At 41.7% G+C, this 14,327-nt stretch overlaps 1 protein-coding gene across 2 annotated transcripts in view; it reads right to left on the bottom strand.

Moving 5' to 3' along the window:
- Positions 1–3,269: 3,269 nt before the first annotated feature.
- LOC117412085 (macrophage mannose receptor 1-like) overlaps positions 3,270–14,327 on the bottom strand; it is a 30,555-nt gene continuing 19,497 nt past the window's right edge. The window contains exons 4-14 of one of the 2 annotated variants that reach the window (XM_059017439.1): positions 12,773–13,114; positions 11,910–12,233; positions 9,178–9,519; positions 8,503–8,544; positions 8,369–8,410; positions 8,235–8,276; positions 8,101–8,142; positions 6,991–7,032; positions 6,864–6,902; positions 6,738–6,779; positions 3,270–5,703 (exon numbers count right to left, since the gene is read on the bottom strand). In XM_059017439.1, coding sequence (XP_058873422.1) covers positions 5,321–5,703; positions 6,738–6,779; positions 6,864–6,902; positions 6,991–7,032; positions 8,101–8,142; positions 8,235–8,276; positions 8,369–8,410; positions 8,503–8,544; positions 9,178–9,519; positions 11,910–12,233; positions 12,773–13,114 — 1,682 coding nt within the window. In that variant the 3' untranslated portion in view covers positions 3,270–5,320. The remainder of the gene's footprint in view (positions 5,704–6,737; positions 6,780–6,863; positions 6,903–6,990; positions 7,033–8,100; positions 8,143–8,234; positions 8,277–8,368; positions 8,411–8,502; positions 8,545–9,177; positions 9,520–11,909; positions 12,234–12,772; positions 13,115–14,327) is intronic. The other variant, XM_059017440.1, reaches the window with a different exon arrangement.

The raw sequence follows: 14,327 nt of genomic DNA, 5'->3' as shown, positions 1-14,327 counted from the left end.
TTGTGAACGACAGTCACAGAACTGGTGCATCATCTCTGCAGAAGCACAGGTGTAGCTCCCTTTCAACTGGTGGCACGAAAGAAAGAGACAGGCATTTTATAGTAAAATAAGTAGAGATAGTTAATATGTTACAAAGTTAAAATATATCCAGACCACTAGAGAAAGCTGCCACGCTGTTTAGCCTATATTGTATAAACTCATTGTGTGTAGAATGGTAGAGATATCTGTGTGTGAATGTGGGAGAGTCAGTTGACGCAGGCAGTAGGTAAAGGACAGACACTTGCGGGTTCGGGTCAGATTGCAGGTCTCATTAAAGCGGTTGGCTCGTGGGTAAGTAGACAGTGTTGCAGCAGGTTGTGGGTTTGGGGGGGGTCGGTCCTGTAGTAGCGGGTTTGGGTTGGAAGCCAAAACTGAATGTGTGTATTAGCTGATAGTAAACAGGACACAGAGAGCCAGCTGGTATTAATGAAACAAGCACACTTTTAATAAATACGTTTACTAGCAGCCAGCAAACAGGTCAACAGGAGTGAATAGGCCAGCGGTGGCCAATACGTGGATCGCGATCCATGGGTGGATCACAAAAGATTTTCGGTGGATCTCGTGACAAATCAGAACAAGTACTAGCATATAAGCATGCAACAGTTTTTGTTTCATCAGATGGGCAGAGCCTTCTGTGTCGTCCAGTAGCACAGATGATTTTTTTTTAATTTTGTTGATGCAAAAGTACTGAACTGCACAAGTGTTATGTAAAAAAGGAAGGAAAAAAGATCTATAGATATTCAACAATACATCTGAGCAAAAATTGTATTATTATTATTATTATTATTATTATTATTATTATTATTATTATTTGTGTGCGTGTCTTTTTTTTTTAAACTTAAGCACCTAAAAAAGTTAGCGTGGAGCATTTGTTACTTTGTTGTTGTTATTTTTTTATTATTGTTATTACATATTGGACACTATTATATTAAATCCCGCTAATAATTATTGGTCATAGCTTACTGGTGGATCGCAGAGCCCGTTGAGATCCACCAAAATGGATCGCAGTGTTTGGTGTATTGGCCATCACTGGAATAGGGGTTATGAAACGAGAGCAAACTTACTAGATATATAGATTTATTTCTGATTGGGATGCGGATATGAAGCTGACCGTGAAACTCACTGAAGACCTTCTTTAACACAGCAAGTTATTGATCGTATCATACTCTCTCGGCAGATGGAGGCTGCTTTTCTGTCTCTGTCTGTCACACTGGTCCCTGAAAAGGTCCCTGAAAAGGTCCTTCTTTATCACAAATCAAGTGTATCAGAATCTGGGGCTTGTGGAGGCTCCCTGTTTATCTGTCTCCATCCAGGTGTTTACATGCATTGTCTCTGAGGAGCACTGATTCACTGTGATGAAACTGGACATGATGGAGCACATGCTAAAGAGTATCACACTGTGTCAGTATATGAAGGCATCTGTCCCTCTGTTTGCTTGTGCACACAGTGGATAAGGGTGTGGTGATCTACTTCTTCCTGTTACTCATGGCTCTAATGTACAGCCTTGGCAGGGGATGAATGGAACTGACATGCTTGTTATTACAGCAGTTTAATAGTTTGAAGGATTATGTTGTAAAGGGCAGAGTTGTTTAGGAATGCTTGAAATAGACAATTGAAACATGATTTGAAGTCATGAAAACTGTGTGCAGTATTGCCGAACACAGAGTATCAAACTAATGAGAATGAATGTGTTTTTTTTTTTTTAATTGAGGTGGTTTAAAACAGCTTGAAAATATCCAGTGATATGATTGGCTAGCAGCATGTGTAAATATTTCCGTACAAACCTACATTCTGGTCTGGTCAATGCTTATATACAGTGTGGATGTTTTATAAGTGTAAGTGAAACTGAATGTTTCAGCCACCCAGGAAGGGTTTTGTGTTGAGAAATACAGTAAGGCAGTGTTGTGTGTTATTACCTTCTTATTTTCTCAACAGTATGAATCACAGTGGACAGGAATCAGTAGATATCTCAACAGTAAAAAGCCATGCCTGTTGCACACTGTGGAGGTTAACATTGAAGGAAACTGTGTGAATAATACACCCAATGTTTCATTTGTAAACTATTATTCTGTTGTTATATACTGTTATTTTAACAGCTTCAGAATTGGTATGGCATCAGTGAATTGAAGAGAAAAAAAAACTCTTGTAATCTGGTAACCACAAATTACATGAACAGTGCGAGAAACTAAAAACTCTGATAAACATTTGGTCAGACACCAAAATCCAAGCCAAAAGGAAAGGGTTACAAAGCCATTTCTAAGGCTCTGGGGCTCCACCGAACCACAGTCAGAGCCATATTGTCCAAATGGAGAAAGTTTGGGACAGTAGTGAATCTTCCCAGGAGTGGCCGTCCTGCCAAAATCTATCCAAGATCAAGGCGTAAAATCGTCCAGGAAGTCACAAAGAACCCTAGAACAACATCCAGGGATCTGCAGGCCTCTCTCGCTTCGGCTAAGGTCAGTGTTCATGACTCCACCATCAGAAAGACACTGGGCAAAAATGGGATTCATGGCAGAGTAGCAAGGCAGAAACCATTGTTCACTAAGAAGAACATGGATGCTCATCTCAAGTTTGCCAAAAAGCACCTGGATGATTCTCAAGAGTTCTGGAACATTTTTGGCCGACATGTGCCCCGTTATGTCTGGCGAAAACCAAACACTGCATTCCACAGTAAGAACCTCATACCAATGGTCAAGCATGGTGGTGGTAGTGTCATGGTTTGGGGACGCCTTGCCATCATTGAAGGAACCATGAATTCTGCTCTGTATCAGAGAATTCTACAGGAGGTCTTGGTCTCGGTACGTTTGGTCTCAGTCTTGGTCTCGGTACGTTTGGTCTCAGTCTTGGTCTTGGTAGGTTTGGTCTCAGACTTGGTCTTGGTATGTTATTATTATTATTATTATTTATTTCTTAGCAGACGCCCTTATCCAGGGCGACTTACAATCGTAAGCAATTGATAAATATGTTTGGTCTCTTTAAACAGTATAGCCTTTTTGTTTTGTACATGATCTTTAAAATATATCAATTCATATATACTGAATAAACCAATTGAAACATGAATAACAAAGTTGCTGTCTGTAATGTAGTATAGTTGATATCTTGCCTATTATCTTTATAAATCATGCAATAACCCAGTAGGAACAGTAGGTGGCAGCATAACTCCATATAGTGATATTTGTTATACATACAGAAATCAAGAAACAAAAAGGCTGATGATTTAAACTGTAAACCTTTATTAATCTTATAATCCCAAGAAATCCACACAGAAATACAGAATATAAACAGTGAGCTATGAATCACTCAATCTATTACAGGTTTCCTGTTTTGTTTAGTTAAAACTGCAGCATCATATTCAAATATAACTACGGCGTGTCTGTTTATTACATTCAATAGAATAGCATGAGGTGCAATCTGCTTCATCAGAAGCCAGGCCCTGTTGGCTGTCCAGTTTGTTTGCGTTCCCTAGAGGCAGGTCGTTTCAGCTGCAGGCAGGCAGGCACACAAGCTTCCTCTCTCCTTGAAGCTTTCTGGCCACTCTTTGTGTCACTCTAATGTCACTAAACAGGCCTAACCCTAACCAGACTCACTCCTGCCACTACCTGCAGCAGCAGGGGGGTATGAATGTCCGCTCTGCTGCAGCTCAGGGAAGCAACACAAAAGTGCAAACAAGGAAAATAAAAGGTTTCTTTCTCTTTTGTTTTCCAAGTGGAGTTTTTGTATACTGGTGCTGATGACCTCATACAGGCCCGACTACAGACACACGCTCTTAAATATATAAAAACTTCTAAATATGTAAAAACTAACACAATATTGAAAGTACTTAAAAGAAGCACTAATGAAAATAGCAAGTTAACCCGTTCCCCCTCTGTGCTTCTCCCCTATATCCTATACTAAAGCACTCCTAACCAAAGTGGTCAAATTCCTTTTCTGAAAGCTTACTAACCCCACAGTATTATCACTGGGCTTTTTTTGTTTGTTTGTGTTTTATACTTCAGCTTGGAACATGTCGATATTTCAAAGGCAGCGTTCTTGATGATAATAACTAAAACCGAGCTGCTGCTGCGTCCTTAATCAGATCAAGTCAGCCACAGCAAAGGTACCAGGAAATAAACAGCTGTGGATCCGGAATTAAAAAAAACAAGTGAAGCAGCTTCTGAAAAGACTCCTCAAGACTGATTGTGAGGAAGTGAGGTGGGGAAGCATATTAGCGTTGCGCAGTGCACTGAAGCTCTGAAGCATTGTACACTGAAGTATGAGCAACACTTGTATGCTTCCCGACCTCGCTTCATCAAAATCAGCCTTTTCAGAAGCCATGATTGCTGGAAAATTTAGTAAGCATGGCAGATCATGCTCTGAACAGAAACAATAGAGAATCATACAGAGCCAGGGTTAGAAGGTAACTTTTAAAAAATGACATGAGTCGTCTGAGGCTAGATATAGCGCAAGTTCACGGTAAACCACATTGATGAATAAATTAATAGCTTCAGTAAGTCACACAGACAGACTTCAACAAAACTCTCATGCATGCGCATCTCGAAATTCAGCAAGGGGCAGAATTCGGCACGACAGCGGTACAAACCTCAGGCATCTGCAGATCAGGAAGCTCTATTAGAAATGGTGTCCTGCTTTATGAAAGATACTAGTAATGTACGTGTTTAAAAAACTAATAGTGGTAATTGTGTTCCTGTTCACTCAGGATCGGTCATATAAACTGCAGCGTAAGGGATCAGAAAAATGCTACTGCATAAAAAATAGTAGCAAATTAAGAGTTTTGGTAGCAAAATGCTACCAAATATACGTTAACTTCGAGCCTTGTACAGAACACACACACAATAGGATATTAAACAAGTACGAAAGTATCACAGTGATGTATATCATTAAAGATTGCTACATAGGATTTTCTTCAATAGGAATGTGTAGTATTTTGCTGCACTACTCTATAGTAAGCTCTGGGTTCTGTGGAGACAGTGGTTCTCAGACTGGGGGTTGGGACCCCCTTGGGGTTCACAAAAATGTTTTAAACGACCTCATCACAAGCAGACCTACCATCCGCGATGGCTGCAGTGCATTGCAGCAGCTCTTTATAGAGAGCAGACATGGCATTGCAAACTCTGTCAGATACGAGATTTCTTACTGCTTTAATATTCACACATTCCATGTTCATACAATTTAGATTTTGGTATTTCTATATTTTTTTTAGTTTTTTCAGACTAAAGTGCCTTTAAAAGGGGTCCCAGCTGGAGTTTGAGAGCCACTGCTGTAAAAGCTTTTCAGGATGTTTTTAATCTTTGAAACAGATAAAGGGGAGCTGTTCATAGCAGCACAGATCATTCCACTCAGCCCCCCCATCCTCCCGCAGTACCATCTCCCCACAGTGCTCATAATAGGGATTGTTGGGCTCCCCAGGAGGCCAGTTAGTGTAGTTTAGACGGGCCTTCTTATCCTTACCAGCAACCCAGTACCAGTTATCATACACAACGGTTCTGTGCAGGCCGATCCAGAATCGCGATGCAGTGTTGTTCCTGACGAGCTCCAACACTCTGTTCTGTGCAGCCAGGCTTGTGATGCTCACTAGGCTAGTGTAGTGATCCCTGCAGTACTGCCAAGCCTCCGGCCAGACCATACTGTGAGAGATCAGGTGGAGATCCTCAGGGACTGGAGTGCCTGGTGACAATAATAATAATAATAATTTCATTGACTTTGACAGATGTGTGACACTCTGTGCTATTCCAGTCATGAGTGTTGGTTTAATGTTTGCATTATTTAAATTGTGCTTCTACAGCTGCCATCAGCCTGCACTGTGGTTCAGATTATCCGTGAACCAGACTGCACTTGCATCTCACATGCAAAAATGTAACCTGTACATACTGCAGCATAGCCTACTGATGAGAATATCATCTGAGTGTGGGGTGACATTGTTAGGCAGTAGATTTTGTTTAAAAAGACATATTCTTTGTACTGTACAATATAATGTAATTCTATACATTAGGATTCCAAGCGGAAAGACAACCTTCTGCTCTCTTCGTGTTGTTGCTGAATAGCTGCACAACTTTCCCACAGCTTTTATAGCTCTAGTGCAGGGGTGTCCAATCACGGTGCTGGAGGGCTATTCCAATCCAGCTTTAACAGGTAAAATGAGATCAGCAACTACTTCAGGGACTGGATGCAGGTTTAATTGGTTCAATTAAACAATTTAGATCAGGGTTGGAACAAAGACCAGGAGTGGAAGGGACCACTTTGCCCCCCCCCCCCCCGGTCTAGTGGATCACATGACACGTGAGGTAGGCTGTCAATCACACTGAACAGACACATCTACAGTCAATGGTTTAGATCAGGGCTTCACAAACCCGGCCCTGGGGACCCCCTGTGTCTGCTGGTTTTCATTCCAACTGAGCTCTCAATTACTTAACTATACCCTTAATTGAACTAATAATTTGCTTAATTAGACATGTTTTACTTGTTTTCAGCTCTTAAACAGTTGCAGTTCAAGTTACTTATCAAATGTTATAGCTAACTTGAAATATACACTGCTGGGAGCTGGTGTCACTCAGGCAGTTGCCTCATGCTAGGTTCAGCTTTCACATTATTTTTGCACACAAATCTCACGTGGCTTCAATAGGTCTAGTGGTTCACATGACACATGAGATTGCCATTCTACTGTGGTTTTTGAATCACACTGAACTGATTACACTGCATACCTTGAGAGACCGAAGTGGAAGGGGGGCTCAAAGATTTTCCTTCTGTTAAAAGAAAAAAGGAAGTTAATGACAAAGCCAGATTGCTCCTTTGGGTTCTGAATCTACTGAAGTGATTACACTGCATACCTTGAGAGACCGGAGTGGAAGGGGGACTCGAGGATTCTCCTTTTGTAAAAAGAAAAAAAAGAAGTTAATAACAAGGCCAGATTGCTCCTTTGGGTTCTGAATCTACTGAAGTGATTACACTGCATACCTTGAGAGACCGGAGTGGAAGGGGGGCTTGTGGGGTCTGAATCTGTAAAGAAAACACACAACAAGAAGATTTAGTGTTTCCCTTTTCAGTGTATTGTTCAAAAGTGTTTAAATGAAACTGTTTCTATGCTGCAGTCTCCACCAGGGCAATGCTGACAATGGTTTATTGTTTTCAAATAAATATAATGAATAGACAGTAAGAATGTATATCACAGCACACGTCTCTCCTGGGTATAACAATGAGGGGTAGCTGCTCCCTCTCACACTCTTAATGACCGGGCTGGATTCTGGTTCTTCAGATCTCTAGGCTACACCCTGCCCTGCTCTGGAGGTCAGACAGCTACTGTAGGATCAGATGGACTGAGCCTCTGAGTCCCTGCTCACAGACTGGGGTACAAACACAGAGCTGAATAATTAAATGAACTCCATGTAAAACAATAAGACCCCACATCGTCTGTAATGTGCAGCACAGACTGTGAGTTACGTGCAGGGCTCAGGTGGAGTGCTGGTACCTAGAACACAAGAAGCAGACGTGTAGAGGTAGATTTTCATTTTTTTGTGTTTAGGTGTTTAGATGAGTGTCTAATGTTGGGGCAATTTTCAACAGTATTCAACATGTTTCCATCAGCACCATAAGAATGCTTACATGCTAGTTTAGACCTCATTACCATTCCTATGTATAGATTTCAATGCACTGACATGTCTACAGTGAGTGGTTTAGATCAGGGCTTCTCAAACCCGGCCCTGGGGACCCCCTGTGTCTGCTGGTTTTTATTCCAACCAAGCTCTCAATTACTTAACTAGACCCTTAATTGAACTGATAATTTGCTTAATTAGACCTTTTTACTTGTTTCAGCTCTTAAACAGTTGCAGTTCAAGTTACTTATTAAATGTTATAGCTAACTTGAAATATGCAACTGTTCAAGAGCTGAAAACAAGTAAAAAGGTCTAATTAAGCAAATTATCAGTTCAATTAAGGGTCTAGTTAAGTAACTGAGAGCACAGTTGGAATGAAAACCAGCAGAGACAGGGGGTCTTGTGGTTCACATGACACATGAGATTGCCATTCTACTGTGGTTTGTGAATCCACTGAAGTGATTACACTGCATACCTTGAGAGACCGGAGTGGAAGGGAGGCTCGAGGATTCACTTTCTGTAAAAAGATAAAGAGAAAAAAGAAAGTTGATTACAAAGTCAGATTGCTCCTGTGGGTTCTGAATCCACTGAAGTGATTACACCTCATACCTTGAGAGACCGGAGTGGAAGGGAGGCTCGAGGATTCTCTTTCTGTAAAAAGATAAAGAGAAAAAAGAAAGTTGATTACAAAGTCAGATTGCTCCTGTGGGTTCTGAATCCACTGAAGTGATTACAACTCATACCTTGAGAGACCGGAATGGAAGTGGGGCTCGAGGATTCTCTTTCTGTAAAAAGATAAAGAGAAAAAAGAATGTTGATAACAGCGCCAGATTGCTGCTGTGGGTTCTGAATCCACTGAAGTGATTACACTGCATACCTTGAGAGACCGGAGTGGAAGAGAGGCTTGTGGGGTCTGAATCTGTAAAGAAAACACACAACAACAAGATTTAGTGTTTCCTGTTTCAAGTGTATTGTTCAAAAGCGTTTAAATGAAACTATGTCTATGCTGCAGTCTCCACCAGGGCAATGCTGACAATGGTTTATTGTTTTCAAATAAATATAATAAATAGACAGTAAGAATGTATATCACAGCACACGTCTCTCCTGGGTATAACAATGAGGGGTAGCTGCTCCCTCTCACACTCTTAATGACTGGGCTGGTTTCTGGTTCTTCAGATCTCTAGGCTACACCCTGCCCTGCTCTGGAGGTCAGACAGCTACTGCAGGATCAGATGGACTGAGCCTCTGAGTTCCTGCTCACAGACTGGGGTACAAACACAGAGCTGAACAAGAGCGCAGACTGAACAGGGAGCCTTCAGTCACAGCAGAACAAGGGGTACTGATAGCTGCATTCCACATCACCCCATTACCTCTGGAAGGATATTGACCATCCTATCAGCCTGAGCAGGGAGCCTGTGATTGATTCTCAAAGTGGAAACTGGTAGATTTGTCACCACCAGGACCTACTGAAGCGATCTAATTATGCTTCCCTCTTTGAACCTGCAGGTTTACACTGAATTAAATGAGAACACAGTCTGAACAGGGTCCTCACCATCATAGCAGAAGAAGGAATTCTGATAGTTGCAGGGAGCATCATGCCATTCACCAGTCTTACTCCTCATCACACACTTCTCACCCCCTCTCCAGTTGTCTGGTTGCCCATTGCTCCAGCTGTGAAATGTGTAGTTATCCCCCTGGTGTGACCACTTCCAGGGCTCATTGAACAGGCCTATCCAGAAGGTCTTGCCCTGCGCTTTCTTCACTATTTCTTCATTTTCACTGGCACTCTTTATACTGACGAGGTTGGTGTGGTGTTCTCTACAGTACTGCTGAGCTTCAGTCCAGGTTTTCAGTTCTTCAATCAGGGTGTATCTCTCAGCGATGTTGCTGGTCTCTGTGAACACAAACAGCAGATCAAAATCAATTTCAGCTGTGGAGGTGCGCTGCCTCTCCTGTTATATAGTGATTGAACCTGAGTCACACCTGGCTCAGCTATCAAGGTCATGAAAAGCAGCATCTCTAGCAGTGCATGGGAGTCTCTCTAGTTTATGTCTGAAAAGTATTTTATAGAAAAGTGGGGGGTGGGGGAGTCTATTGAATGATTTAGGAATAATGACCGCTCCTTTTCAAACTGATCATTCTTATTTTCCTCACAGTCGGTGCACAATCAATAAGAAGCAAACAGTATCATTATGAACACCTCCCCCCCCATGTGTTTTCATGTCTTTTCTGTGCTGGCTGGTATTTGTCTGTTTTGAAGTAAGCCTGTTCCAATGTATGGTTTCCATTTTAGGACATCCTCAGACCTCACCCCTCCTTGAGTCAATCCTCACCCCTCCTCGAGTCAATCTTCAACCCTCCTCGTCAATCCACAACACTCCTCGTCAATCCTCATCCCTCCTCGAGTCAATACTCAACCCTCCTCAAGTCAATCCTCACCTCTTAAGGAGTGGGGAGTGGTGGCGATTGCCTTGAGGAGGGGTGAGGATTGACTCAAGGAAGGGTGACGATTAGAACATAAGAACATAAGAAAGTTTACAAACGAAAGGAGGCCATTCAGCCTATCTTGCTCATTTGGTTGTTAGTAGCTTATTGATCCCAGAATCTCATCAAGCAGCTTCTTGAAGGATCCCAGGGTGTCAGCTTCAACAACAATACTGGGTAGTTGGTTCCAGACCCTCACAATTCTCAGTGTAAAAAATGCCTCCTATTTTCTGCTCTGAATGCCCCTTAATCTCCATTTGTGACCCCTGGTCCTTGTTTCTTTTTTCAGGTCAAAAAAGTCCCCTGGGTCGACATTGTCTATACCTTTTAGGATTTTGAATGCTTGAATCAGATCGCCACGTAGTCTTCTTTGTTCAAGACTGAATAGATTCAATTCTTTTAGCCTGTCTGCGTACGACATGCCTTTTAAACCTGGGATAATTCTGGTTGCTCTTCTTTGCACTCTTTCTAGAGCAGCAATATCCTTTTTGTATGAGCTGACCAGAACTGAACACAATATTCTAAGTGAGGTCTTACTAATGCATTGTAAAGTTTTAACATTACTTCCGTTGATTTAAATTCAACACTTCTCACACTATATCCGAGTATCTTGTTGGCCTTTTTTTATAGCTTCCCCACATTTTCTAGATAAACTCAAGGAGGGTTGAGGATTGACTCGAGGAGGGGTGGCGATTGACTCAAGGAGAGGTGAGGTCTGAGGATGTCTTAAAATGGACACCATACCAATGACAGTTTCAACATTCTAAAGATCTGAGCACGTCGACTGCATGATAATGAGCGCTCTACTAGGAACCTGATTGGCTGAGTCAGTGCAATGACTGCTTAGTTCAGGTGGCTGTGATATTTATTATTATTATTATTATTATTATTATTATTATTATTATTATTATTATTATTATTATTATTATTATTATAATACATGGTAAACAATAATTTCCTATAATCGTTGCTATTGTACAGTCTTATTGTACACGGTGGTGTTGCGAGACCTGTGTGTCATAAGATTGCCCGTGTATGATAAACGGGATGATAAAACTGCTAACATCAATCTCTAAAAACAAACTGTACCACTAGTGCATGTACACAGCAACACTGTTTAGAAGAGAAAGAAAAGTTACATTTGTCACGAACAGCAAGACTGGCTCATCACTGTGGAGGCTGTAGTGATGGTTAGGGAAGCATCTGCCAACTGAGCACCTGCTGTGCTATCAGCTGTGTATCAAAGTATGTCTGATCCTTTGTTCATGGTGACTGAAACTAACTTGCAACAGGGAGATGCAACTTTTATATATTTCAGAATACCTGTCAGACCTAATTTGCATAACAAATGAATCAGTCATGTGAGGTTCCACCCACTACACATAATACAGCAAAACTACAACCCTCTTTATCACCTTTTATTCTAATACAAATAGTTATTTTAACTGTTCAACGTATTTATTCTACACATCTAAAAAGGGCTACATTTTCTAAGACAAGGATTTTGCTGTCTGTAATATAAACAATCTAAACAAAAAAATAAGAACATTTCTTTAAAGAATACACATATTCTTAAGTTTCTTATGAAGGAAAAAAAAATCATAAGAAAATGTGTTATGAATAACACACCTTCTTAACATTTTTCTTAATAACAAACTTAGAAAAATGCTGGAATTGAGAAGCTGTTTCTTCTTTTGAACATTTCAAGATTATGGCCCCTGTGCTGTGTCCAGGGGACCTGGCTTCATCGCCCAGTCCAGCCAGCTGTTTCATTAACAAATGAATTGAATCTCAACTCACCGCTGTAGCACATGAAATAGTTTCTCTGACTGCAGATTGAATCCTCCCACTCTCCCTCCGCATTGACTGAAGCACAGAAGAGGTATGGTTCCCAGTTGGAGTAGATGACATCACCTCCACTGGACCACTGCCAGTTCTCTTTGTCATGATACAGCCCAATCCAGTAATACCAGTAACTAATTGAAGATGTAAGACCTATAAGCTCATTAACCCTGGCCTGGTCTTGAATGGTGGGCAGGTCTCTGCCTTGGTTTCTGCAGTAGCTCTGAGCTTCCTGCCATGTCTTCCAAGTTCCTTCATAGGAACACTGACCAGAGGAGCCGCCTGGGTAGAGTGGACAGCACAATAAAGATGAGTGAAAACGTGTTCTTCGCTGAAAAGATTTCCACTGGAAATGGAACCAACAGTCACAGATTATTGGTCTTGTAATAATGTAGGACACTAGTAGAACTGTATGGTGATAATAAATATACTAACAACATGCTTGTTGTCTGTATTATAACATGAGTAACATTCTGGCATGAGTGACGAAGGTCATGGAAACACCAGGTAGCCAAAGAAATTGTTGTGAGAAAAACTCACTGTCAATCAATGTTAATGTTGTTTTAGAATGTGTAAAGGTACATGTCTTGTTATTATAGGATATTGCACAGCACATCACAATACCTTAAAGCCTAAGGAAATATAACTGGGGTTTTGTTTTCCCCTTTAACCCCATTTAGACCCTCTATGATTGATTCTCAAAGTGGAAACTGGTAGATTTGTCACCACCAGGACCTATTGAGATATAATCATGCTTCCCTCTGTCAACCTGAAGGTTTACACTGAATTAAATGAGAACACAGTCTGAACAGGGTCCTCACCCTCACAGCAGAAGAAGGAGATCCAGCTGTTGCAGCCATAGTCAAACCATTCACCAGTGTTACTCATCGCCACACAGTTATCATCCCCCCTCCAATTGTTTGGTTCCCAGTAGTTCCAGTTGTGAAATGTGTAGTTATCCCCCTGGTGTGACCACTTCCAGGGCTCATTGAACAGACCTATCCAGAAGGTCTTGCCCTGCGCTTTCTTCACTATTTCTTCATTTTCACTGGCACTCTTTATACTGACGAGGTCGGTGTGGTGTTCTCTACAGTACTGCTGAGCTTCAGTCCAGGTTTTCAGTTCTTCAATCAGGGTGTATCTCTCAGTGATGATGCTGTTCTCTGTAAACACAAGCAAACAGCAGCTGAGAAGCTGGGAGCTGTGGAGGGGAGCTGGCTCTGAACCCATCAATCCTACAATTTATCAGAAACTGTGTCTTGTCTACAGTAAGTACATATTTGTGATATTTAAAAATAAGTGACAAAATTCTCAGAAAGTTGTTACGCCAGAAGTATATTTGTTTTAGTTGGTTAATTTACTCCTGTTTCAGTGTTGTCACTTGGGTATTATAGATCACATTGCAGACAGATTGGTATTGTCAGTAATTAGTTTAAGTCTGCAAATGTGTAGACACCGGCTATCACTAATTAATCAAGATAATTTACTCAGTATGCAAACGCAGAGACACGGGTTATCACCGTGTGTAATTTACTCAAAGTGTGCCTGACACAGGAGACAGTGATTGGCTCCTCCACTTCGAACAGTGTCACAGCTCTGATATGACTAGCCAATCGGAAACGCTCTCTGGCCTCCCTTTGTTCCGAAAATCCAAGTCAAAGTTGTCCCATCAAAATGGCTGCAGACACAGACACAGACAGACAGACACACACACACACACACACAGACACAGACAGGACACTCACACACACACACACTGAGATGATCGAATGGCAAAGTCAATCTACTGCTGAGCTGGAAGGCTATCAGCAACACAATCCCTGGCAATGTGAGAGGAATCCAAAGATAAGATCTGCATCCAGAGTTACCACTATGCTGCTGTCAGGGGCGACAGGCCCTCAAAGATGAGATCTGCATCCATAGTTGCCACTATGCTGCTGTCAGGGGCGGCAGGCCATCAAAGATGTTGAAATCCAAAAGTACACGGTCCAGAAGAAAAACTCTAAGAGCTCTATATATCATTGATTTTTCAGCCTGAACTGAAAACTAATGGTTTACACCAAGTCCACAAGTTAGCTTCAAGTATCAGCAAGTTTGAACATCACCATTGAGGGAAAACATCAGTCATATCCAGGATATTATCGATGACTGGGGACTGACAAGTGATCTGGATAAGATCAGACTGCTCTCTCACACTTGTAGACACAGTACAGGAGTGGACCAGGAAAAATGCGGAGAAACTGTGCGCTGGAAATTCTCCAAGTACAGCGATCCCTGCACAGCCCTGCACACAGCCTGTCTCAGACAATGTAAGAAGGATGAGGACCCGACGATCCCTGCACCCAGCCTGTCTCAGACAATATAAGAAGGATGAGG

This window comes from Acipenser ruthenus, chromosome 56 (assembly GCF_902713425.1).
Source record: "Acipenser ruthenus chromosome 56, fAciRut3.2 maternal haplotype, whole genome shotgun sequence".
Classification (NCBI taxonomy): domain Eukaryota; kingdom Metazoa; phylum Chordata; class Actinopteri; order Acipenseriformes; family Acipenseridae; genus Acipenser; species Acipenser ruthenus.
This window is presented reverse-complemented; position numbering and strand designations above follow the sequence as displayed.